Here is a 25,798-nt window from a genome sequence, read left to right as displayed (position 1 = left end):
TGTTTTCCTACTGGCTTTCTGTTTATTTACATTCCTAGAGGGAACAAAATCCAGGGCTGCCCTGCCGTTAGGCATAGTGAGCACCTCAGGTGTTAGTTATTTGGGGGCATTCCTCTTTGTTGCCCCTCACTTTTTCTTGGGGCCCCTAACCTGGCCATGGCTTTAGGTGCCATGGAGGTGGTTCAGCCAGTGTTCATCCTCCAGTCCATTTGGTTTCCGTATGTGGAATGGAGAGTGGGCGGCCATCTTGGCCATCTCCTCAGGCCACGAAATGTCTTGGGCCCCGGACGGAGTGCATCAGCTTTGCAGAAGCAAACATGCCATCTTCCCTGCCCCTCAGGAGAACTCGCCCGCCAACTCGAAGAGAAGGAGGCACTCATTTCTCAGCTCACTCGAGGGAAGCAGTCGTACACCCAGCAAATGGAGGACTTGAAGAGGCAGCTGGAAGAGGAGGCCAAGGTAAAAGAGCCATGAGAACTGTAGGTCTGAGGCAGAAGGACGCTGAGAGAAAACAGAACGAGAGAATCGCAGGAACTGTGGGTCAGGGATCGGAACCTGAGGGAAAATCAGTGGAATCTGAGAATCAGGGGGATTCAGAGGTTGCAGTGGGAGAAGGCATGAAGCAGGTGTTGAGAGAGATCAACCAAATTTTCTCATGTCCGTCCTTCACTCAGGCCAAGAATGCTCTGGCGCATGCGCTGCAGTCGGCCCGCCATGACTGCGACCTTCTGAGGGAGCAGTATGAGGAAGAAGTAGAGGCCAAAGCGGAGCTCCAGCGCTCCCTGTCCAAGGCCAACTCCGAGGTGGCGCAGTGGAGGACCAAGTACGAAACCGACGCCATCCAGAGGACGGAGGAGCTGGAGGAGGCCAAGTAAGTGAGAAGGTCTGGAATGGATGACTACCTCAGCCCTGCCAGCTCACAGGCCTGCCTGGCTCTTGCGGAATGGCGTCTGGACTCAAGGGTCCAGGCGGAGATGGACAAGCCAAGGCACTTGAGCAGTAGGAGGCTCAGACCAAAGAAAGAGGCCTGGCCTGGCCTGGCCTGACCGCTCTGATAGCCACATGGCCTCCTCTGACCTATCAGGGGTTTTGGCGGCTGCTGAAGCAGGTGGCCGGTTTTCTTTCCTACTCCTTCCCTTGGCCGGCACTCAAGATGGGGATGTGGGCCCCCTCGGCAGCCTTTGGGGCCTGCTGTGGGCCTGACTGTCTCGCACACCACCACTGCCCCCCCTCCAGCCCTGCCCACCCCCATCCCCCCAAAGCCCCACGGACATCGCTCTTCGGTTCCTCTAACGGCGAAGCTTTTGGCTCGGGTTATATTTTAAAATGGCAGCGTATAAGACGAGCAAAAAGCTTGTTGGTTGGAGGAGAAATCCCCCACTTAAAACCAAACCAAACCAAACAAACAAAGGAACTAAGGTAGGTTGAGGTAGGAGGAGCTGCGGTGTTGGAGGCCGGGGTGGGGGTTACATTCACTGTGCCCAACGAGCAGAGCTGGGGGTATGACACACAAGTTGTGGGCCTCGCCTGTGCAGCCACACTCTGCCCCCCTATGATGGCTGCTGTCCCAGGTTGAGCAGGGGTGGGGGACCCTCATGTGCCCCCCAGCAGCCTCTGTTCCTCCTCTCTCTCAGTGTGTATAAAACCCTCTGACTTCTGTATGGCTGGAGTGCAGCCTACAGTACAAAGGTAAGAATCGAAGCCATTGGCCCGCCTGCTTTTGCTCTGTCCCGAATCATTGGCATTCGGCCCTCGGAAGGTTGGCCATAAGGGAATGTGGTCCCCGGACTGGGAAAAGAAAGGTCCCCCACCCCTGAGGTAAGACCATTGAGACGACTTCCTGGAGTGACCTAGCGTGGTCATTGTGGAGGCCCATTTTCTCTCTGCTGTTCCTCCTCTCCCTCATCTGTAGACTGAGGAAGGAAGCCAGCCCCTCCTGTGGTAATAATAGATTCACTTTCCCCCCACCTACCTGCAAACTTGCACGTCAGGAAGAAGCTGGCGCAGCGCCTGCAGGACGCCGAGGAGGCGGTGGAGGCCGTGAACGCCAAGTGCTCCTCCCTGGAGAAGACCAAGCACCGCCTGCAGAACGAGATCGAAGACCTCATGGTGGACGTGGAGCGCTCAAATGCGGCTGCAGCTGCCCTGGACAAGAAGCAGAGGAACTTCGACAAAGTGAGTGAGAAAGGGAAATGGGCGCAATTCAGAGTGAAACAAGCGTCACGTCCTCCAGCTCAAGTTAGAGTTGTTGTTGTTTGCCCTCTTTCCCCTCAGATCCTCTCGGAGTGGAAGCAGAAATATGAGGAGACCCAGGCAGAGCTGGAGGCCTCTCAGAAGGAGTCCCGGGCGCTCAGCACCGAGCTCTTCAAGCTGAAGAACGCCTATGAGGAATCTCTGGAGCACCTGGAGACCTTGAGGAGAGAGAACAAGAACTTACAGGGTGAGTTAGGGTGAGGACGAGGCCTTTGGCAAAGCCTTGCTGCTTCACAGCCTATCCCTCACTTGAGCTTATCCTTCTCTCCGGTCTGAGCCAAGTCTCCCGCTTCCTCCTCTCTCCCCACAGAGGAGATTTCCGATCTCACTGAGCAGTTGGGCGAGGGGGGCAAGAGCATGCACGAACTAGAGAAAGTCCGGAAGCAGCTGGAGGCCGAGAAGATGGAGTTGCAGGCAGCTCTGGAAGAGGCTGAGGTGATACCAGACGCCGTTCTCCCTTAAACACCAACCTTTGCCCCTCCTTGTCCTCCTATCTGTGCTTCTGCTTCTTTTCTCTGCACCTCCTCTTCACTTCCGTCCCCCACCCCTATTTTAAATCATTTTAGTCACCACAGTTTTCCCACACAAGGAACCCTGGCAGTTCAAAAATTCTTCCTAGCCCAACGGTCTGCTCCACCATGAGCCAGGCTAAGAGGGGGCAGTTTGGGGCACCATGAAAGGAAAGCAAACAACCAGTTATTTAATTTATCATTGTTGTTTTACCGCAAGAGGCACCACTTGAAGTCTGGACCTCTGGGGGCCAAATAAGCTTTTCCTAACAGGTGGTGCTGTGGGTTAAAGCCTCAGCGCCTAGGGCTTGCCGATCGAAAGGTCGGCGGTTCGAATCCCTGCGGCGGGGTGCGCTCCCGCTGCTCGGTCCCAGCGCCTGCCAACCTAGCAGTTCGAAAGCACCTCCGGGTGCAGGTAGATAAATAGGGACCGCTTACCAGCGGGAAGGTAAACGGCGTTTCCGTGTGCGGCTCTGGCTCGCCAGAGCAGCGATGTCACGCTGGCCACGTGACCCGGAAGTGTCTCCAGACAGCGCTGGCCCCTGGCCTCTTGAGTGAGATGGGCGCACAACCCCAGAGTCTGTCAAGACTGGCCCGTACGGGCAGGGGTACCTTTACCTTTTACCTTAACATTTCCTACTAAGAGCTAAGAACCACAATCATCCATAATGTTTACAAAAAACTCTCACAACACAAAGGTCCCCTGCAAGAAGAAGAAGAAGAAGATTTTGGATTTGATATCCCGCTTTATCACTACTGGTAGGAGTCTCAAAGCGGCTAACATTCTCCTTTCCCTTCCTCCCCCACAAAAAAACACTCTGTGAGGTGAGTGGGGCTGAGAGACTTCAGAGAAGTGTGACTGGCCCAAGGTCACCCAGCAGCGAACCTGGTTCACCAGATTACGAGACTACCGCTCTTAACCACTACACCACACTGGCCCTGCAACATTAATTAAACTCTTCCTCCATTCTGGTTCTGTCCATCCCCCCCCCCCCCGACTGTGGGATAAGTGATGAATTGCCCCTTATTTCAGCAACCTCTGCTCCTCACGTGGGGTGTGAGAACTATAATTGCCAGTTTACTTGTGTTGATATTTTTTTTCTTTATGTCTGTATAAACAGCATTTGTAGGCCCACTAGCACCCCAAGGTAGGGAACAGAAGCCAATAAGGAGCAATTCATCACTTATCTTTAGCCACATCCCAAAAGAAACCATAAAATGAGCAGAACTTGCAAACAGGAAGTGTTTAACTAAAGGCACAGTAGCCCTTAAAAGTTTCAACATTGCTTTGCCCCTCTGTACTGGGCAGGTTGGCATTTCAACTGCATTTCATTGGCGCAAATCAAGTCAGGGGGAAACCCAAGACGAAAACACTGGAATGCAATGACTTGACATCAACATTGTCTTGAGGACTTTCCTGTAAAAATAATGAGCAATTCTGGACAACAGGCCCAAAATAGAAACAACTGTGTAACTGTTGACATGATAGAGCCTTGGCCCAACAGAAAGCAGCTGCCCTATCTGATAGAGTTTGAGTTGAGGAAGAAGCTGGATCATGACACCATCAAACCTCCAGTCTTGTCTCCTCCTATTCTCCTTCCACTTCTTCCCTCATCCATTTGTCCTCTTGCTCTAACCCATCATTTCCTGACCTTCCAGGCCTCTCTGGAGCACGAGGAAGGCAAGATCCTGCGGGCCCAGCTGGAGTTCAACCAGATCAAGGCCGACATCGAGCGCAAGCTGGCCGAGAAGGACGAGGAGATGGAGCAGGCCAAGCGCAACCACTTGAGGATGGTAGACTCGCTCCAGGCCTCCCTCGACGCCGAGACCCGCAGCCGCAACGAGGCGCTGAGGGTCAAGAAGAAGATGGAGGGCGACCTCAACGAGATGGAGATCCAGCTCAGCCAAGCCAACCGGGTGGCAGCTGAGGCCCAGAAACACCTCAAGATTGCCCACACCCACCTCAAGGTAATGAGGCTCAAGGCCTTTGTCCCCGCCTCAGTGGACCACAGCATGAGAGGCTGGGAGGGGAGGTTCACACAGCCCCACAAAAAGGGCGGGGAGGTATTTATGAGGAGGCTTATACCTGCCATGGGAAGAAAGAGGCTTACTTATATAATAATAATAATAATAATAATAATAATAATAATAATAATAATAGTTTGTTTGTTTGTTTGTTTGTTTGTTTGTTTGTTTGTTTGTTTCTTTGTTTGTTTATACCCCACTCATCTGGCTGAGTTTCCCCAGCCACTCTGGGCAGCTCCCAATCAAGCTTTAAAAACAGTACAGCATTAAATATTAAAAAGCAGGGAGGGTGTTCCACAGGGCGGGCGCCACTACCAAGAAGGCCCTCTGTCTGGTTCCCTGTAACCTCACTTCTCGCAATGAGGGAACTGCCAGAAGGCCCTCGGTGCTGGACCTCAGTGTCCGGGCAGAACGATGGGGGTGGAGATGCTCCTTTAGGTATACTGGACCGAGGCTGTTTAGGGCTTTAAAGGTCAGCACCAACGCTTTGAATTGTGCTCGGAAATTGTAATTGTACTTACAGCCTGAAACAATATAAATGTGTGTGTGTGGTTGCCCAGGACAACCAGATCCAACTGGATGACGCCCTGCGAGCCAATGAAGACCTGAAGGAGAACATTGCTATAGTAGAGAGGCGGAATTCCCTGTTGCAGGCCGAGCTCGAAGAGCTACGCAGCGTGGTGGAGCAAACAGAGCGCGGCCGGAAACTCGCCGAGCAGGAGTTGATCGAGGCCAGCGAGCGGGTCCAACTCCTCCACTCCCAGGTGAAGAGGGAATGACCCTGATTTCATATGTAAAAACAAACAAACAAACACTAATTTGAGGGGGCTGATACCTTCCTTTTGCAGAACGACAGGGTCTGCTACTTTCAAAGACCAGGCGAGTCCCACGGTCTTGTGAACTTGGGTGCTCTTGTCATTGTGAGATTCTGTCCTTGGTTCATGTTCTGGACTACAGAATTCCTCTGCCTGAACCGAGAGAATACCTGAGGTTTTCTGGACTGTAGAGTCCCTGCCTATACCCACTCTTCTATCTCCTCCTCTTTGACTCCCCAGTGGGGTTTCCTGCCCCAGTCCTTCTCTCACCCTTCCGCTGGCCAACTCCATTCCTGCCGGTCACTCTCTCTCCCCTCAATCTTCTCATCTCCTTCATTGCCTCCATCTTTCACCCCTCAATTTAGCCAGCTTCCAGTGATAGCCTCTCCTCCTGCCCCTTCATCCTCATCTTCCTCTAGCTTGCGGCCTGCTACTGAAGCTCAGCCAGCTGCCACTTAATCCTCCAGCTGTGTTTGCTCCTCTATGTCTTCCTTGTCATTGCCTCTTTTCTTCCACTCCACCCAGATCACCTTCCAGTTGGTTTGAGGGACTGATGAAGCCACAGAGGGGCAGCTGTGCTAACCACTCCTGACTCCCAATTTCACATACCCAGTAACGGGATCTGAGCTGAATTGACCAGGAATGACTACTAGCCACTGTCGGAGGCGGTGTGCCTCTGAATCTGCCCATTTCTAGGAATCACCAGTAGGTTGAGCTAACGGCCTGCTTGCTGGCTTCTTATAATGGGCATCTGGTTGGCCGCTGTGACAACAGAATGATGGACCAGGTGGACATTTGGCCTAATACGTTCCATGACGCTACTCCACCTTCTCTCATTCTGACTCACCCATCTCCCCTCAGAACACCAGCCTCATCAACCAGAAAAAGAAGATGGAGACTGACCTGTCCCAGCTTCAGTCGGAGGTGGAAGAGGCCATTCAGGAGTGCAGGAACGCTGAGGAGAAGGCTAAGAAGGCCATCACGGATGTGAGTACAAATCAGATCATGGAAAGGTGGGATCCACAACTGGCGACCCTTCACCAATTGCCTGTCCTCGCAAGTATTGACCCTCTAGCCGTCTATCTTGTTCTGCTGGGATTTGCACAAGCCCAGTTAGGTTCAGGACCATAGACAGCTCCCAGTGGGCCCTGTTGGCTGAGCCATGAAAGATGATGTCTCAGCAAAGGACCGCCAACACCTGAAGGCTGAAGGGTCAGGGGTTTGGTGTAGCAGCGCCTGTTTAAGAGAGGAGTATGGGCTCCTGTCCCCATCACCTCCTCCCCTCAGGATTTTTAAGGCCTGCGTTGGGTTTGCCAGACTGAGGTAATTCTCTGCATTCTCTCTGTTTCCTCCAGGCGGCCATGATGGCGGAGGAGCTAAAGAAGGAGCAGGACACCAGCGCTCACCTGGAGAGGATGAAGAAGAACATGGAGCAGACCATCAAGGACCTGCAGCTGCGGCTGGACGAGGCTGAGCAGCTGGCCCTGAAGGGCGGCAAGAAGCAGCTGCAGAAGCTGGAGGCCCGAGTGCGGGAGCTGGAGAACGAGCTGGAGATGGAGCAGAAGCGCAACGCCGAGACCGTCAAGGGCATGCGCAAGTGCGAGAGGCGCATCAAGGAGCTCACCTACCAGGTGCGGGGGCTCAGGTGGCATCCGTCCAGATGAGCTGGGGGCGCTGCGAGGCTATGTGGCAAAACCATGTATATGGCGATCAAGGTGCATCGTATCTTCTCTGAGCATAGAAGAGACCAGCGTGGAAAATACACAGGAGAGCCGTAGAGCAGAATTGGGACCTTTTCTCAGCTGGAGGGCTGCATTCCATTATAAGGAACTTCTTTTCAGGGGGTCACCTGCCAGGGGTGGGCAGGGCTAGGGGCAGCGGCCGGAACTCTCACCTTTTGCACTAGAGCAGGGGTCAGCAACCTTGTTCAGCCGTGGGCCGGTCCACCGTCCCTCAGACCATGTGGTGGGCTGGACTATATTTTGAAAGAAAATATGAACGAATTCCTGTGCCCCAAAAATAACCCAGAGATGCATTTTAAATAAAAGGACACATTCTACTCATGTAAAAACACCAGGCAGCCCCCACAAATAACCCAGAGATGCATTTTAAATAATAGGACACATTCTACTCATGTAAAAACACACTGATTCCCAGAGAAGGCGATTGGGCTGCATCCGGCCCAAGGCCTTAGGTTGCCTACCCCTGCACTAGAGGTTACATTGCAAAAGTCAGAGGTTTCTACACATACATCTCTGTACCCTCTCTTCCTCCAGGAAAACAAGAAGCATTATTAGAGATTAAGGAGACATCTCAGCCTGGCCAAAGCCCTCAAGGGGTGTGGCTTGGGGAGGGATGTAGCTAGGGAAGAGTCTCAAGGGTCAGATAGAGAGTTCTGGAGGCCACATTTGGATCCTCCCCCTTGTGGCAGAGGATCAGCAGGCTGGCTGTAGCCAGGTTTCATTTATCTGTTTACATTGTTAGAGACAATATAAATTCACATCTCACCATTGCTTTATTACCTAATACTTTTGTTGTGGTTTTAGGACTACATGAACTGCTTTGGTGTTTTCATTGTAAACAGAAAGCAGTATACAAATGAAGTTTTGCAGAAATTCAACATTTGGACAAATTTCTTTATTTAAAAAAAAACCACTGCTGTTGTTTCTTTTTTTAAAATCCCATGGATACTTTTAAAAGAAAGCAAATCTTAAGGCTAGTGGATGAATGCTAGAACCATAACACAAAGTATTCACTGGTGACATTTGATCCCATCTTGCAGTTTTGATTGTTTTAAAATTCCTAAATTAACTGATTTCCATAGTTTGGAAAGTCAAGGGAAATTCTGATCAGGAGACTTTGCAAAGTGCAAGCCCATCTGAGTCAGGCTGGAGGTTTGCTGCATATGTATGCACACCAAAGATGATTTTACCCAGTGTTTTTTTCTGGGGGGACACAGGGGGATGCATATCCCTAAACATTTTGTAAATCTTCGTACTTTTGTTCATTTACTGTATTTATTTTTCTCGATTTGAACTATAAAATGGTGATTTTCTTGAGTCAAAATGAGAGTACCCCTAAACATTTTTAAGGGAAAAAAAGCACTGATTTTACCTATAGAAAGTTACACATAGGGTTGGTTCAGCTGTAACTCCAAACTGTGATTTATGCCATCATTTACACACCAAACCTGTGTTCTAGGTTTACAGGCAAAATGACTGTTTGTGCAGTTTCTTTTTTCTCTGAGAATCCCCTTACCCTATCCAAAATAGTGACCTCCAAGGGCAGGAGTACTATTCCAAATCTCATTTTGTAAACTCAGTTGTAATCCCAAAACACAGTCTGCCCAAAGTGCGGTTTGCAAACCAGCTTCAAAACTTGATTTCGGATCCTGGTTTGGTGGCTACTTGCAAACTATGGTTTGTCAGATGGCGTTAGTTTAAACCACGGTTTGGTGTTGCAAGCAAACCAATTTATGGAGAAACAGTTGTGGATGCCAAGTGACGGTTTCCCCCCCATTTTCCTTCCCATTTCTCCTCATCTGCAGACTGAGGAGGACAAGAAGAACTTGCTGAGGCTCCAGGATCTGGTGGACAAATTGCAGCTGAAGGTCAAAGCCTACAAGAGACAGGCAGAGGAAGCTGTGAGTTCCTAGCTTCTCTCCACAGTTATCGGCCAGCCTTGTCAAAAACAATGGCTGCATAATAGCCACTAGGTCAAATTACAGCGCCTTCCACAGCGCCTACTCCTTGGCAAATCAAGAAAAGCTTTGCTAAACCTGAGCTGCCAGGATGCTTAGATTGAACTAAGGTTGCCTGATGCTTTGCAAGATACAGTTTGCTAGACTGTATAAACAGCCGGCCTTATGGTGCGTGAGCTCCTTTGCAGGATAAAACTTCCGTGAACCTGAGCAAAATAGTGACTCTCATTTGAAGTCTTCTGAACAAACTTTGCAAGACCTTAGCTGGCTTTTCGTGATCAAGTTCTACAGGTCAGGTTGGGTGGAAGGTGATGAAATGAAGCAGGTTGTAATGTTTCGGTGGTGGTAAAGGACGCACGCAGTTAATCTGGAAACCCTTGGCTGAAATTTCAGACAGTCTGGTGAATTACCGTATTTTTCGCTCCATAAGACGCACTTTTTCCCTCCTAAAAAGTAAAGGGAAATGTGTGTGCGTCTTACGGAGCGAATGCAGGCGGGAGGCTCTGCTCAGCGCTCCCTTTAAAGAGCTGTGCGGAGCTTGTGTGCGGTTCTTGGGGGCTTTTCTGCAAGGTGGGAGAAGGAACTGACAGGCTGCCCTCTGTCCCTTCCCACACCTCCCGGAAAAGCCAGCAAGAGCCGCTCCCAGGCTCTGCTCAGCGCTCCCTTGTGAGGGCTCCCTTTCGTCTCATCCCGCTTTGCTCTTGCTCTGCTGGCTTCTCAGCAAAGCGGGAGGAGGGACGGAAGGGTTTAAAGCAAGAAAAGCAAGAGCCGCTTACATGCTCTGCGCAGAATTTTTTTTTTCTTGCTTTCCCCCTCTAAAAACTAGGTGCGTCTTATGGTCAGGTGCGTTTTATGGAGCGAAAAATACAGTAACCACATTCCTTTTTCCCAGTTCCATCTCTCTTACAAGTGGATCAGTAAATACCTTCCGTTCTCCTCCCCAATGCTTGCAGTGGGTCACGCAGGTCTGATGAACACCACCCACTGTGGTGTCCTTAAGAACATAAGGAGATCCTGCTGGATCCTACTGGATCCACAACTGGCACTCAGAAGCATTACTGCCTATGACTTTATTGCCCTCCCCTCCTTGAATTTGCCTAATCCTCTTTCAAACCCATCGAAGCAGGGGGCCATCGCGGCCTACCCTTTATCCTTTGCCAGGCAAAATTTCATAAACTTCTATGTCAGCTCTTCCCAGTGTGCTTTCTCCAAGGTGTGGCCCGAGGGCCGCATGTGGCCCTCGAAGCCTTTTTTGGCACAGCTGACACCCAGCCCTCATGCTGCCTTCCCAAAGCCACTGCAACCTTCGCTCATCGAGAAGTCTGGATCATTTTGCCTGCCCTTTCTGAGCTTCCCCACCTTCTCTTCCCCTCTACCCCCCGCCCCACCCACAGGAGGAGCAGGCCAACAGCAACCTGGCCAAGTTCCGGAAGGTTCAACACGAGCTGGATGAGGCTGAGGAGCGGGCGGACATCGCCGAGTCCCAAGTCAACAAGCTGAAGGCCAAGACCCGCGATGTGGGAGGGAAGGTGAGTGTCGTGGCCAGCTAAGGGGGGCAGGTGGGCTCTGGGGAGAGACCCCCAACTTGCCCTTTGTCCTGTTCACACATTACATTCAGCCAGGCCGCAATCTGTGTACACAAACAACTGAGTTGTGCACGTGACGTGCAATGCATGTACAGTCTGTGTACACATATTATTATCATTTCGTTATTAATTGCCTTATACCCTGCCTTGGAGCTCAAGGTGGTCTATGCAGCTCTTCTCCCCAGTGTGGGAGAGCCAGTGTGGTGTAGTGGTTAAGAGCGGTGAACTCGTAATCTGGTGAACCGGGTTCGATTCCCCGCTCCTCCACATGCAGCTGCTGGGTGACCTTGGGCCAGTCATACTTCTCTGAAGTCTCTCAGCCCCACTCACCTCACAGAGTGTTTGTTGTGGGGGAGGAAGGGAAAGGAGAGTGTTAGCCGCTTTGAGACTCCCTAGGTTAGTGATAAAGCGGGATATCAAATCCAAACTACTACTCCTCCTCCTCCTCCTCCTCCTCCTCTTCTTCTTCTTCTTCTTCTTCCCCCTCGTTTAATCTCCAACAACAGCCCTGTGATGTAGGTTAGGTTGAGGGGCAGAGACTGACCCAAGTCACCCAGTGAGATTCATGGCCAAGCGGGGATTTCAAACCCTCATCTTCCAGGGCTTAGTCTGATGCTCTAACCTCCACCGCTCACTGCGCTGCACAAATCAACGAGTGTATGCCCTTTCACACAAACACTTGTGCATGTGTTGAGGCAGCTTGTCCCTGGGTTCAGCATATTGTGTGAACAAGCCTTTGGCGTCTCCTTTCCATTCCAGTGAATCAGGCTGCGCATTTTCACTTAAGCGCCACCCCCTGCACATTCACCCCCATCCCTCCCTCCCAAAATTCACAAAGGTAAAGTAACTTTTACTCAGAGTAGATCCACTGAAATTAATAGTCATGGTAATTCATTTCAACGGGTCTTCTCTGAGTCAAAAATGTTAACATATTGGAGAGCGGCTCCAAAATGTTGGGAGGTAACTTTTGGTATATTGGTGATGTCATTGGCATGAGCCAATAGACCCCCCTGTTTAAAGCTAGCTTTTCTCCAATACAACGAAAAGTTCCAGAATTGTTTAGGAGGTTTTTCCCTAGGGCATGAATACATATGCACATTTTCATTGCAGCAAAGGTGATTTCAGAGCACATCTCCTACCCTTTTAAATGTTGCATCCTGCTTCTGTCTCCCTTGTTTTATTTCTGTGCTCATCATACTCTCCTCCTTTTAATTTTTCCCCCTTCATCCTTTCCTTCTATGCTTCTCTCTTCCAGAAACTTCATGATGAAGAGTGAGGAGGTTTTCAGATTCTCGGTTGAACTGAAAGGCTTTATCTCCAGCCCCTTTCACTGAATAAGATGTAGCATTGATATAATCCAATTAATAAAGTTGAACAGCAAATTTAATCCTGACATTGCCGGCCTCATCATGTGCTGCTCAGCTGAACAGAGAGAATAGGGTTGCTGCGCTGTGCCACTGACAGCCTGGCAACAGGCAGAAATTAAACATGAATAGATTTTTAACATCACCTGTTGAATGGAGATATTGAAAAAGCACAAGAATCTTCCCGGGGGGGGGGGGGAAGAGGGCAACTCTTAACACAAAGCTGCCTCTCTCTCTCTCTCTCTCTCTCTGCTTCTTATGTTGCTGTTGAAAGAAGACTTTCATTATTCTATTAATGTGGAAATTGGTTTTCCAAACAACTGTGATAGCTTGAAGTTTTCTCAATAGCTTTCTCTGGCTCGTACTGGTGTCAGTTGTTCCCTCTTGTGGTCAAACTGAACATTGACAGGAGACGTCCCTGCCAGGATTTCCCCCTTCCTCCCACGCTCAGAAGTTAGAGCAGGGGTCAGCAAACTTTTTCAGCAGGGGGCTGGTCCACCGTCCCTCAGACCTTGTGGGGGGCCGGACTATATTTTGAAAGAACCCGAAAACAAACGAATTCCTATGCCCCACAAATAACCCAGAGATGCATTTTAAATAAAAGCACACATTCTATTCATGTAAAAACACGCTGATTCCCGGACCGTCTGCAGGCCGGATTGAGAAGGCGATTGGGCTAGATCCGGCCCCCGGGGTTTAGTTTGCCTACCCATGAGTTAGAGTGTGAACATTATGTGGGGCCTCTTACAGGCCATGGTTTCCAACTTAATACAGTGGTACCTCGGGTTACAGACGCTTCAGGTTACAGACTCTGCTAACCCAGAAATAGTACCTCAGGTTAAGAACTTTGCTTCAGGATGAGAACAGAAATCGCACAGTGGCGGTGGCACAGCAGCAGTGGGAGGCCCCATTAGCTAAAGTGGTGTCTCAGGTTAAGAACAGTTTCAGGTTAAGTACAGACCTCTGGAACGTAACCCAAGATACCATTGTACATGGACCTGCCCACCTTTTCATCCTGCCTTAGCATTATCTCATTTCATCTCTACCAAGAGACTATCCCCTCCGCAATGCTCTGCTTCTCTTTTTCCTAGCCGTCACCCTCCTTCCACACCTCTTTCTCAGCTCACACTTTTGGCACACTCCCTCAGATTTGCACATCTCTGCGCCTCCCTGCGTGCCACCCGCAAATCCAGGCACTTGCGAGCAGAGACAAAAGCCCAAGATTTTTTGTGCACCCCCACTCGTGGGACGTGCTCCTTGCACGGTCGTAAGAGCATCTGAAGAGTCCTGCCGCAGGATCGGGCCTGCGACCCATCCAGCCCAAAATCCTGTTATTACAGCAACGACCAGAAGCCCACAAATGGGACCTGAGCACCGCGGTCGTACATTCATGCACTCACACTCACGCATGTGCATTCCCCACTCGTGCGTGTGTAGACACATAAGAGGCTAGCGTACCATATTAAAAGCACCTTTTAATTTCGTCTCCTCATCAAGTTAAATACAAAAGGGAAGAAGGGGGGGGAAACACCCAGGAGCTCAGCCACCCAGGATCCATGTTCCAGTTTGATGGGGGGTGGGATTCAGCAAAGGTGCACCAAGAGGGTCTGTTGTGGGGTGGGCCTTTGCTCCCACAGAAGCATTGAGCAGCAGCCCACTGGCCCCTGGGGAAGAAGGTAGAAGCATTGTCTTCAGAGCGAGGAAGAAGGGGTCAAGGAAGCTGCAGAAAGGCTGTGGGGCAGGGGAGCGAGGGATGTAGGGCAGCAGCAGCAGCTGTGTGTTGATCGCAGGGACCCTCAGCCCAGATCTGGGTCTACAAGAGAGAAAGAGCATTCACAAGGTCAGTTGCATCTCTGGGTCAGAGAAGAGTCAACCGTGCCGTGAGGACAGCAAGTTGTACATTGTTTTCTTCGTCATCTGTGGGTCTGCCTTTCCTCTCTGTCCCTCCCTCGGCCAAAGCTCAATGCTGCTAGCCCAACTCAGAGTAAACCCAGTGAAGGAAGGGCGAAGCACCTGGGGGCTTTTTAGGTTCTGAGAAAAGGAGAGAAGGAGGCAACACGGTGGAAGTTTAGAAAAAATTGTTGCATTGCAGGTGCTGAGAGAGAGAGAGAGAGAGAGAATGAATGCAGGCATGCACACTCTGCTTTTCCAAAAGATCTAGGTACCGTATTTTTCGCTCTATAAGACGCACCAGACCACAAGACGCACCTAGTTTTTGGAGGAAACTAGAAAAAAAAAATTCTGAATCTCAGAAGCCAGAACAGCAAGCGGGATTGCTGTGCAGTGTAAGCAGCAATCCCTCTTGCTGCTCTGGCTTCTGGGATAGCTGTGCAGCCTGCATTCGCTCCATAAGACGCACACACATTTCCCCCTACTTTTTAGGAGGGAAAAAGTGAATCATAGAGCAAAAAATACAGTACATGTTGAATCCGGCAGGACTGACCTGAGCCTTGAAAGCACATAGAGCTGAAAAAGGAAATGGGACAGAGCGTCACTCTTCCAACTTCCTCCTTCAACTCTTATGTAATCCTAGGGGGCAGCGAGGAAGGGCTCAGGGGAGTCGTGGGCACCAGGGGAAGAACTCACGAGCACACTGTTGGAGACCCCTGACATGCTGCCTCTCGGTTGATCCACCCGCTCCACTTCCCTCCCCCTCCCCTGTTTCCGCTGTGTCAAGCTTTAGACTGTAGGCTCAGTGGGGCAGGGACCTGCCCTCTTAAATTCGGTATAAAATGCCAGGCACGTTGAGGATCGTTCCGTTCACCGCTGCAGGGAGGCCCCCGTTTTCTGCCCCAGACTTCATCCATGCCACCATTGCACCCACCCCTTGGCAGCACCCTCTCCCCGGCGCCACTCACCCTGGTCCGCCCCCATTTCTGCCCTATATGTTTTGTAGGCGTCGAAACAGAAGACAGCAATGAGAATCAGGCTGAAGACCTGCGAAGGGACCAAGAATTGTGAGTGAATGGCAGGAGGTAGGAGGGGAGGGAACGATAACAGATTGGGGGAACGTGGAATTTTTTTGGGGGGTGGTACCCCTAAAGCGCCCCACATTTGGAAGGACATCTTAGGTCGAGCCAGGGCTCTGACAGAACCCACACAGTCCTGCCTTGCAGTGGGTTGGCTGTCTATATGCCACACCCCTTGGGGAGGGGCTTCGATAAGGGGTGTGGCCATAAAAGGGGAGTTTGTAGAGAGGGTTGATAACTCACAAAGGCAGACACGGCAGATCCCTCGTGGCTGGCAGCAATGACGGCAAAGGCCACTACCGTGAAGACTATTGCGGCGCTGATGCAGCGAAGGAAATCCTGTGACGGGAGGAGAGAGGAGGGTCATCGAGGGCTGAGCTGCGGGCGGGAAGACCAGTTGAAACCAGCAGAAACTACAGTGGTACCTCAGGTTACATACGCTTCAGGTTACATACACTTCAGGTTACAGACTCCACTAACCCAGAAATAGTGCTTCAGGTTAAGAACTTTGCTTCAGGATGAGAACAGAAATTGTGCAGTGGTGGCACAGCAGCAGCAGGAGGCCCCATTAGCTAAAGTGGTGCTTCAGGTTAAGAACAGTTTCAGGTTAAGAACGGAGCTCCGGAACGAATTAAGTACTTAACCTGAGGTACCACTGTACCAGAAAGTGTGCAAATGGCAAAATCCAATCCAGGAAGGCAGACAGAGCTACAGTCCTGCCGCAGCACGAGAAGTAAATCTGGCACAGAGGAAGGCATGTCAATGCGCTTCGGTGTTGCTCAGTCGACTCCAATGCCTCTTTTGGCAAGACATTGGCTGTGGGGAGCACGACCAAGCTCTGCAAAGGAGATTATGGGGAAAGCATGGCTACCCACCAGGCAGGGCCAGTTGACGCGAGTCAGACGCTCGTAGTAGTGCGTCGCCCGCAGTCCCAAGAACGCCAGTGTCACGAGCACTTCCAAGAGGGCTGCACCCATGTAGGCGGAAATGGAAGCTGTGAGCAGCAAGAAGACCAGGAAGCAGAGGCCCTGGAGGAAGGGGGCAAGCGGGAGGCAAAAGGACAAGTGTGATGTGCATTCCCAAGGGGGGCTCACTTTCATATATATAAAATATAATCCTACTCTTTTGAGATGGACACACACACACACACATACACACTCCTTCCCAGCAATTCGTGATCCCAGATGGCAGAATTCGTAGCCTGATTTCATCTTCACACATACAAAAATCCCACACCCTTGCTCTGGATTTATGATCTCTCCTCTTAGCTCTGCGCTCAGTGTTGCAGATTTGGAACTTTTCCTTTGGAAAAAAAACCACAGTGGTACCTCGGGTTACATACGCTTCAGGTTACATACACTTCGGGTTACATACACTTCAGGTTAGAGACGCTTCAGGTTACAGACTCCGCTACCCCAGAAATATTACCTCGGGTTAAGAACTTTGCTTCAGGATGAGAACAGAAACTGCGCAGCAGCGGTGCAGCGGCAGCGGGAGGCCCCATTAGCTAAAGTGGTGCTTCAGGTTAAGAACAGCTTCAGGTTAAGAACGGACCTTCAAAACAGATTAAATACTTAACCCGAGGTACCACTGTACTCCCACCACTTCCATCCTTCTAAAATACCTTTCAGGTGAACCGTCCCGTCCCCCCCCGCTTTGAGTGACATCTCCCCCATGAAGATTTCTGGAGAACTCAAAAGCGGACCCCACTGCCATGATCTCCACTCCATTGGAGGTTTTTAAGCAGAGGTTGTGTGGGTCTCTGTCAGGGATGTTTTAACTGAGATCCCTGTACTGCAAGTAGCTTGGGCTAGATGCAATTCTGTGATTCTACATTTTGGCTGCTCTCCCCTCACCCAAAAAAAATTTGGTTTCCGCCCCGCAAAATATTTGAATTGAAATTTAATACCTGTAACAGCAAACGAATTTCAGAAAAAAGAAAAGAAAGAGAAAGAGAAAAAGAAAAAGAAAAAAAAGTTTTGGGGTTTTTTGAAAAAAGAAAAGTTGTCGTAATTGTCAGTAAGAAGTATTGGAACTAGCTATGTGATTTACTGAGCTGATAATAAAAGATACCAAGAGGGAATGGGAGTGTGGTCCGTAATTAGAAAGGGGACCATGATCACAATCAAAGCAATTCATTTTTTTAAAAGAGGATTTAAAAAAAGAAACTTTGAATGTATAGGATCCAGACACTCGCACAGACCTGTGTATTCGTTTTTTGGATTCTATAGATCAGTATATATAATAATGATAATAATGTATATATGATTTATACACAAAGATAATCAACCTGTGCTCAGGGCCAGTGGAAAATCAGTGGTTTTGTTCAAAGCAAAAACTTGTCCCCCTCTCATTTCTCCATCCACCCCACTGCACAGACTTTTGGAATAAAATCTCCCAGAAGCCCTTTCCCCCCACAGTCCCTGCCTTAAAACCACTGTCTTCCCAACTCCAGCTCTGGGCTATGCATTTTGGATAAAGAAGTGGACCCCCATCCACCCAAGCATTCACAGGTATCAGCAGGGAGGGAATGAAAATAAAGCCAGCCAGATGGAAGGATTGAAAGACAAACAGAGGAGAAAGGAAAAGGTCTGCAAAGGAGGAATTAAGAAAAGCAGAGGTTTCTGCACTGCAAGGGGTTGCACTAGACGAGACTTCTAACTCTCCAATTCTTTAGTTTTATGGGAAAAAAGAGGAACGATTGGGGAAAGGGGAGAAGAAAAAAAAGGTAAAGTTCTAAAAAGGAGGGGATGAATCAAATGAATGAATTAATGAAGAAAGGCAGAAGGAAAGCAAGGAGAGAGGGGCCACCAGGATAGGGCCCCACTCCAAAGAACGAGCCGGACCTTACCCCACCCCCCACAAATAACACCCCCCCAGCAGGATTGGCTAGCTGGCAGACCCACTTCTGAATTCGCTAAGTGAAACCTGATCCCTGAACAGTTGAGAGAGGGGCTTCCCCAGAAGACCATTTTAAGTCCAGACTCCGGAGTTTAAAAAATATTAGTTCATGGCACCACCGACTTAAGAGGATGGAGAGAAAGTGTTGGGTGAAAAGAGAGGGGGGGAGCAGGGAAGAAGGAGAAGGAGGGTGCGGTGGGTGGGGGTCTTCCGTTACCAGCTCTGCCTCCATCACCACCCCCTTGGGGGAGCGCAGGAAGTCCTTGTCGAGGGAGAAGCCCCGCAGCCCCCCAGGTCCCTCCTGGGGCTCGCCCATCCTGCTGGCTGCCTCTGGCCGGAGGGAGGGCGCTGCTGGGGGAAGAGGGTCGAGGGTGGGGGGAGAGAGATGAAAGACGGAGCCTGTTTCTGTCCACCTGGCACCCAGCCGGATTTCCACGCCGGGGAGGCGGGGAGGAAGCCCGAAGAAAGGGGGCTGGAGGGAGAAGAGGAGGAAAAATGAAATGAAGGGAGAAGGATGGAGAGGAACGAAAGGGTCCGCCCCGTCCAGGCTCCAGAAGGGAGACTCTGCCTTCTGGCCCCCGGGGGCCTCTCCGGCCCCCAGGACCACGAAGGGTGGCCGTGGCGCGAGTGGCGGGTCTCTGGGCCCACCTGCCCACTCAGCCCCCCACCCCATGGCCGGACAAGGAGGGGGATTGTCTCTCGAGGGCCAGGAACGGGCTGCCCCGGGGAGAACAAGGGCCGCATTGTCTGGGGGGGGGCGGGAGGCCGGAGGGCAGAAGTGAATGGACTACATTCTCTCCGCCGCGACCCGTTCAGATGCTTTGCAAGAGCGTGGGAGGAAAAGAAAGAAGTGTGGGGCGCGGGGCGGGGGGGGGGCATGGACGGGCCTGGGGGCTGCAGTGACGAGAAAAGGCCGCCAGGGGGCGGTAGAGAGCAGGGGAGGCGCCTCGGGCACTGGGGAAAGGGACTTGCGCTTTTCCGCCAGTAGGGGTCGCGGGGTGAAGAGGGCAGGGCGCGTCCCGCTCTCTTGGAAAGGAGAGATTTTACTTTTTGGGGCTCCATGATCACTGCAGATGGTGACAGCAGCCACGAAATTAAAAGACACCTGCTTCTTGGGAGAAAAGCAATGACAAACCTGGACAGCATCTTAAAAAGCAGAGGCATCACCTTGCCAACAAAGGTCCGTATAGTTAAAGCTCTGGTTTTCCCAGTAGTGATGTATGGAAGTGAGAGCTGGACCATAAAGAAGGCTGATCGCTGAAAATGGATGCTTTTGAATTCTGGTGCTGGAGGAGACTCTTGAGAGTCCCATGGACTGCAAGAAGATCAGACCTCTCCATTCTGAAGGAAATCAACCCTGAGTGCTCACTGGAAGGACAGATCGTGAAGCTGAGGCTCCAATACTTTGGCCACCTCACGAGAAGAGAAGACTCCCTGGAAAAGACCCTGATGTTGGGAAAGATGGAGGGCGCAAGGAGAAGGGGACGACGGAGGACGAGATGGTGGGACAGTGTTCTCGAAGGGACCAGCATGAGTTTGACAAAACTGCGGGAGGCAGTGGAAGACAGGAGTGCCTGGCGTGCTCTGGTCCAGGGGGTCACGAAGAGTCGGACACGACTAAATAACTAAACAACAACAACAATGATGATGTCTTTAAGGTTCTCTGATTTAGAAAGCCAGGCGCAGTGGATCGGGGGCAAGGGCACAAATTGGTCAGGAGTGATCAAGAAGAATCACAGAACTGTTAGAAGGAGCCCCCCCCCCCCGACTCTAATCCAGCTGTCCCATCCGGGATTCGAACCTGAAACCCTGGTATTATCAGCACCATGCTCTAACTAACTAGGCCATCCAGGCAAATGCAAGTGTTGGGAGTCATGGATTCAAAAAGGTAGAAAACCACTGCCTTGCTGTTTTCTTTTTCCAGGATTCCCTTTGCTCTAATGTGTCATGGAGGCGTTCCTGGGTGGGGCAGGTGGGGCAGAGCCCCCTTCACCCCCCCCCCACTTGCCAGAGGTTTTTCTCCTGTCTCCCAGGGTCACCCGTGTCACTTTGTTTCGGAAGGAAATCCCAGCCGGCTTTCCATGGCTACTGCAGGAGATTTGCATCTCACTGCGCGGTTTAGACGGGCAGGAAAATACCTGCGATAATACGCTGGGTAACCATGGCAAAGTAAACAGAGTGGGAATCCCAAGAACGGGAATGCTATGGATGTGAATTATGGGGCACCGGGGGATAGTGAGCTCTCCTTTTCCCTGGGCCCAAGCAGCCTCGGATTCCACCTTCCAAAATCTCAATCCCGGAAGCCAAAGTTCCATCTGAGAATATGTACAGTAACCAACACAGGCATGGCCTCTTTGAGCATGTGCAGAGTGCCACCACCCCATCACTGTGCAGCCACAACTCACACACAAATGGAGGAAGTTCCAGGAAGGTTCCCACACCTTTCCTTCCCTGGAAAATGTTAGCACTAATACGGGGGAGTTTGGTGTCTGTAATATCCAGCTTACCATCTCTCTGATTGAAGCCAGATAAGCCACACAGACCTTGGGGGGTAGCATTGCCCAGTGGTTAGAGAGAGGGATCCCATCTCCCGCCACCCTTGCTGGACTTCTGAGCCTGGATCTTGTGTGCAGCAGGAGGAAATGCAACAGGTGATGCCTTCTCTTTCCTGTGTACCGTCTTGCATCACCTGTGATATTTCTGTCTGTTTGACAGCTGCTCCCTGCACCAGATTCTTGCCCCAAACAAAGCTGAGTGACATTGAAACATGGCAAATTCATGGCACAAGCTGGTTCTCTGTGCTCTTGGGTGGTGGCAAGTATGATGACATCACGCGGCAGGCACCATGACATCATGGTTGCAGGTAGCAGGGTGGCTCCATTAAGCCTTAAGTATATTCCCAAAGGAAAAGTAGCGTAACAGCTTCATTTGGGAATCATGCAAAAAATCTAAGGCAGGAGCAGTGAGCACACTTTGGAGAGAGATGAAAGCGGAGGGAGAGGAAAAGATATTCCTCGGGATAAGTCTGGGACTCTCAAGACAAGGGAGAGTCAGCAGCAGAGGGGTGGGGGCCATGATGTATCAGCCGCAGGGAGTCACAGAATCGTAGAAGGGCTGAGTTGGAAGGGACCCAGTGGATCATCTAGCCCAACCGCCCGCAAAGGGAGGGGGAGTCCTGTATCCTCTGGATTAAAAAGGCAAGACACATTCTGCTGTCTTTGGAATGTTTAATTGAAAATTTTAAAATAAAAAAGGCAAGATGGATAAGTTTCTTTGAGACAGCAGATAAGAGACAGCGGATTTTAGTGCAAGTGTACAAATAGCTGAGAAATGATCCTGACCTAGAAATGTGGGCATTGCTAGCTATGGGGATGAGCAGACGGTCACAAGCCAGGATCGGGGATGGCAAGGCTTATCAGGGGATATTCTTCTGTAACAAGTTGCTCCTGCAACAATTCCTTCCTGAACATTTCCCCCCTTGCCTTTTCCTTTGCCTCTCGCTAACTTTATTCTCTGATGTCACTTAGAGTTGCCAGCTTTTTCTGTAGACTCAGCTCCTATATCTTTAGAAGTATCTGGCCAGATGTAGCGATATTTAGTGGGTGGCCAACTTTTTTTTCTTGCGAATGCTCCTCTGCGTCTAACAGAAAATTTGCAGCTAAGCACAGAGGAGCTAAGGCAGAGGAGCGTTTGCAGGAGAAAAAGTTGACTCCCGACTTTTGGCAGAGTGGGCAAACTACAGTAAGAGAGAGACAAGGATTTACTTAATCCGGGTTGATCTGCAATAGAATCCAATATCCCCCAATTGATATATCTGAGTGTGTTAGAACAAGCCCTTTCGCTTTCTCCCTGTATGGTCTCCACTACAAAGCCCGACCATCTCTAGGATACGCTGTCCTGACAGCCCCCAAAGGGCCCAGAGGGGGCTGGGATTCTGCAACAGCGCCAGAAATGCCATCCCCGATCTCTGTTCCTTATTGATGCTGTTCCAGCTGGTCCTCAGCGACCTTTGGGGGAAGCCAAAGATTTGAATCCGAGTTCAACCGGTCAGTTGAGGGAGCTTTTCCTTTTCACTGCAATTAATTCTGAAGTTAGAAATGAGCAAAGAGACAGTGAGGTTCTGGTGTACCCAGGTCCTGTGGGTGGACATGCGGGTGGCAGCCTGTGAGGGAAATGAACTCTGCACATGTTCAGAGGCTCCCTCCCTCTGAATGCCATCCATGGTTCTGCTCTGGGGATCGCCTTCCCGCTTCGAAGCCTCACTGTGTGGCCACACAGGTGCAGGCCACGGGCAAAGGATATTTCCGCCGCTCAAGGTAGAAGGACTTGTTGACATTCGCACAAGGCCTCCGATAGTAGACGGTTGTGTTGGCAAAGATTGGGACGGACATCCCGTTTCCCTCCTTCTGAACGAAGGTCTTTTGGGTGGCATTTTCCACAGGGTTCCTCAAGGAGACGCAGGAATCTTGGCAGATACACTGGGCTTTCCAGAGGAGTCGAGGGTAGCGGGAATCTTCAATGTCTTCCCTGGGGGAGGGAACAGAAAGGACGGGTCTGTCTTTGAGCCATTATGACTGGATGGTGGTCTGATGGGGGAATGCACTGGGAAGCTGGTTGCGGGGTGAAAGGGAAAATAATAAAATAAAATAAAATAAAATAATAAAAAAATAATAAAATAAGTGTTGGATGAGGAGCTTTCGGGGACTAATGCTGGGTTAGATTAGCCTTCCCCAACCCGGTGCCCTCCAGATATCTTGGAGAGGAACTCCAGTCACCCCTGAAACTGGTCTGACTGGAAGGGACCCTGTGGAGCAACCAGTCCCTGCAAGGCAGGAATATGCAGCTGTCCCATTCGGGGATCAAAGCTGCAACCTCGGCCCCCTCAGCCCCCTGCTCTGACCAGCTGAGCTGTCTGGGAAATCTAGAGGGCATTGTTGTTGGTGCCTGGCAGGGCCAAAGGGGTGCCTCTTTCTTTCCAGTGGGTGGGGCAGCAATAAAACTGCAAGCACATTTGGAAAGCTAAGCAGGGTCCGGTATGGTTTCAAAATGGATGGGAGACCACACTTTAAGATTCCTGCATTGCAGGGAGAGGGGTGGACTAGAGGACCCTGGGGTCCCTTCCAACTCTACGATTCTATGAAAATGGGACGGATAACGGGGCAGAGCAATAAAAGGTACGGTTCTTCTCTCTTACACATATCGCCAAGGAGAACTGGAGGCCATGTTCTTTACACCAGGAATTGAGCGGCAGTCGTCAGAGGAAGACACGGACCGGGAGGAACGGGCAGAATGGGCAGACTGGGCGGACTGGGAGGAATGGGCAGTGAGTCCCTTCACGACTTCATTGAGTGTCGTCTCTTCACAACAGTTGGAGGAGGACATGCATTGGAAGGCCTGGCTGGCCACCAACGTGGAGAGCAGGAAGCACATCGCAGCCTAGAAGAAGGAAGGAAGAAGGAAGGAAGGAAGGAAGGAAGGAAGGAAGGAAGGAAGGAAGGAAGAAGGAAGGAAGGAAGGAAGGAAGGAAGGAAGGAAGGAAGGAAGGAAGGAAGGCGGGCGGGCAAGAGAGGGCAGGGTCACAACTGGTCATGGTGGAACAGCCCAAACAGGACTGCTCCAAATATTATCTTGTCTTAAAGAGAAATCTAGCAGCCCATTCCCCCTCCCCCCTTTTCCACGCAATCTTCCCAAGTTGGAGTATTCTATTCCCAGAATAACGTGGGCAGGGATCTCTCCAAAAACCTGCCTGCAAAATTGGCAGAATCAAGTGGTAGAGTCTTTCCTGGACTGTGTCATTGCAAACTGCTGGCAGGGATGGTGCACATTTTTGTAAAATAGAATAATTTATAATTTATCTATATAGATATACAGATATAGATACACACGTAAAATTTAAGCTGTGTTTTATGTGCATTTTCCCTCCCCCACACACACACCACTTGGAGCTCTTTGATGAAGCTGCTTGTCAATCTTGCTAAGTAAATGCGTGAAGAAGACAACAGCCGCAACTTCCTTGCACATCAAAACCTAGCATATAAGGAACAAGGCTGAGTTAGTCCTATTTCCCTGACATTCACTGACTTTTTTTTACATTTAGGGTGCTCACCCCTTAGTGTGGGGGATTTCAGACTCACAGCCCAGCCATTTGTCCCCCAGTTGGAAATCTCATGTCCCACAGTCGGGACAATGCTTGCCCTTGGGACAAAGTGGCCTTTGCTCTCCCCCCTCTTTTTCTAGCTCACCTCACTGAGCCAGGGAGCAAAGTGGGGCAGCCCCACACAGGCGCTAGACCGAGTGAACTGAGAGTGGATATTCATTCCCGTCTCCAAAATACAGGGATCAATATGGCTGCTGTGTCCCTAGTCCCACCTCACGCCTACCAAGTTTCCAGACGGACAGAAATTAAACAGATGAGGAGTCAATGAATAATATAGAGCACAACAAATGATCAATAATCAGATTCCATTTAGATCGGGTGATTCCATTTAGATCGGCTAGACTACAACACCCATCATCCCTGACCACTGGTCCTGCTTCCTAGGGATGATGGGAGTTGTAGTCAAACAACAGTGGAGACCCAAGTTTGAGAAACGCTAGCCTGGGAGTCATGGCAGAAAGGAAACTTGAGAAAGGTGGACAAGGTGATAAATCAAGGGGTTGCCCTCTGGTTATATTTACAGCTACCACTCTCACCAGTCCCAGCCAACTTGCCCCAAATGAGGAATGATGGGGAGGAGGCGTTAAAAATAAATCCCCACACTCCACAAGATGTCCGAAGGCCACGGTCTGACGTGGCTTTGACGGGGGGATCAGGCGAAGCCGTGGCGGAGGAGGGAAGGCCCTTGGACAGCTCTCAGCCTTAATGACAAAAATGGAACCTCCAAGACCAGCAGCACTCTACCTCTGAATAGCAGCTACTGGCAAGGAAGAGCGGGAGGGGGCTGGGCCTCCGAGTGCCTCAGAAAGATCACCTGGTTGCCCCCTCTCAGGAGCCGAATGGATCTCCGCTTGGATCCAAGAAGACCCTGCTTAGGTTCTTATGAGAGAGGGTTGAAGGTTTTGAGCATGGGGGCTATTCATCTGTTATTATGCTTGGAAGTCAACAGCACAATTCATAGCCCCCCAAACATCTCTGGGAACTAGCAGCAGAACCCAAAGGGCCTCCCTGTGGACCCTGCTTCAGCCTTCCCCCTGCCCCTTCCCTCCGTGTAAGGAGCAGGATTGGTGCACTTACCAGCTGAGTCTTCTCCATGTCAGATCTCCGGGAGCAGGACCTCGTGTCTGTAGATGGCTCAGGGAACTGCTGTCACTCTGAGCCTCGGGATCCCTATTTTATCGCCTGCAAGATTCCATTCATTTATTCCATGCAAATTTTGGAATAATAAAAAAAAGAACTGAGCACCTATTTCCTGAACGTATAATCAATGTCTCTTTTGTGTACCTTATGCTGGATGGGTAATAGAAGGTGCCCCCCAGGATCAAGGGGGCATCAAGCCCTGTGCGATATTAGCACCTGAGAAAATTGAATTTGCCTTCCTTCCTCCCTTCCTCCCTTCCTCCCTTCCTCCCTTCCTTCCTTCCAAGATGGGATTAACTTTCAAATTGCACGACTTTTCCACCTATTCATAACTTGCTCTGACTTTTTACAGATTAAATCTTCGGGTCCAGACATTTGA

At 50.6% G+C, this 25,798-nt stretch overlaps 3 protein-coding genes across 4 annotated transcripts in view; 1 reads left to right on the top strand and 2 right to left on the bottom strand.

The window, feature by feature from the left end:
- The window catches only part of MYH6 (myosin heavy chain 6), a 54,752-nt gene extending 42,477 nt beyond the window's left edge, over positions 1-12,275 (top strand). The window contains exons 30-41 of the mRNA XM_079951710.1: positions 341-459; positions 675-871; positions 1,992-2,175; positions 2,275-2,440; positions 2,564-2,688; positions 4,422-4,730; positions 5,348-5,551; positions 6,464-6,589; positions 6,958-7,233; positions 9,150-9,245; positions 10,697-10,831; positions 12,144-12,275. Coding sequence (XP_079807836.1) covers positions 341-459; positions 675-871; positions 1,992-2,175; positions 2,275-2,440; positions 2,564-2,688; positions 4,422-4,730; positions 5,348-5,551; positions 6,464-6,589; positions 6,958-7,233; positions 9,150-9,245; positions 10,697-10,831; positions 12,144-12,164 — 1,958 coding nt within the window. The 3' untranslated portion in view covers positions 12,165-12,275. The remainder of the gene's footprint in view (positions 1-340; positions 460-674; positions 872-1,991; positions 2,176-2,274; positions 2,441-2,563; positions 2,689-4,421; positions 4,731-5,347; positions 5,552-6,463; positions 6,590-6,957; positions 7,234-9,149; positions 9,246-10,696; positions 10,832-12,143) is intronic.
- Positions 12,276-13,709: 1,434 nt separating this feature from the next.
- On the bottom strand, positions 13,710-18,951 carry CMTM5 (CKLF like MARVEL transmembrane domain containing 5). 2 transcript variants are annotated; one of them, XM_079952141.1, is made up of 5 exons: positions 18,340-18,934; positions 16,097-16,249; positions 15,465-15,560; positions 15,111-15,189; positions 13,710-14,065 (listed from the first exon to the last, which is right to left on the bottom strand). In XM_079952141.1, the coding sequence occupies exons 1-5, from the start codon at positions 18,793-18,795 to the stop codon at positions 14,049-14,051; spliced, it is 801 nt and encodes a 266-aa protein (XP_079808267.1). In that variant the 5' UTR covers positions 18,796-18,934; the 3' UTR covers positions 13,710-14,048. The 2 variants fall into 2 exon arrangements, with proteins under 2 accessions (XP_079808267.1, XP_079808268.1); XM_079952142.1 differs by lacking the exon at positions 16,097-16,249 and having other exon boundaries at positions 18,340-18,951.
- A 2,458-nt stretch (positions 18,952-21,409) lies between these two features.
- Positions 21,410-25,384, bottom strand: LOC307202320 (interleukin-25-like). The gene is made up of 3 exons (XM_079952204.1): positions 25,357-25,384; positions 23,317-23,558; positions 21,410-22,649 (listed from the first exon to the last, which is right to left on the bottom strand). Exons 1-3 carry the CDS (start codon positions 25,372-25,374, stop codon positions 22,382-22,384), a joined length of 528 nt encoding a protein of 175 aa, XP_079808330.1. The 5' UTR covers positions 25,375-25,384; the 3' UTR covers positions 21,410-22,381.
- Positions 25,385-25,798: the final 414 nt, after the last annotated feature.

This window comes from Podarcis cretensis, assembly GCF_951804945.1.
Source record: "Podarcis cretensis genome assembly, chromosome: 13".
Classification (NCBI taxonomy): domain Eukaryota; kingdom Metazoa; phylum Chordata; class Lepidosauria; order Squamata; family Lacertidae; genus Podarcis; species Podarcis cretensis.
This window is presented reverse-complemented; position numbering and strand designations above follow the sequence as displayed.

Bases quoted from the DNA above. Each gene is read 5' to 3' on its own strand.
- CMTM5 (XM_079952141.1), bottom strand. From the start codon at position 18,795: ATGGGGTGGGGGGCTGAGTGGGCAGGTGGGCCCAGAGACCCGCCACTC. The intron at 15,561-16,096 runs GTGGGTAGCCAT...CTCCCGTCACAG, and splicing joins GCGTCAACTGGCCCTGCCTG to GATTTCCTTCGCTGCATCAG. The intron at 15,190-15,464 runs GTGAGTTATCAA...GTCCCTTCGCAG, and splicing joins GATCTGCCGTGTCTGCCTTT to GTCTTCAGCCTGATTCTCAT.
- LOC307202320 (XM_079952204.1), bottom strand. The intron at 22,650-23,316 runs GTAAGAGAGAAG...TCCCTCCCCCAG, and splicing joins AGTTCTCCTTGGCGATATGT to GGAAGACATTGAAGATTCCC.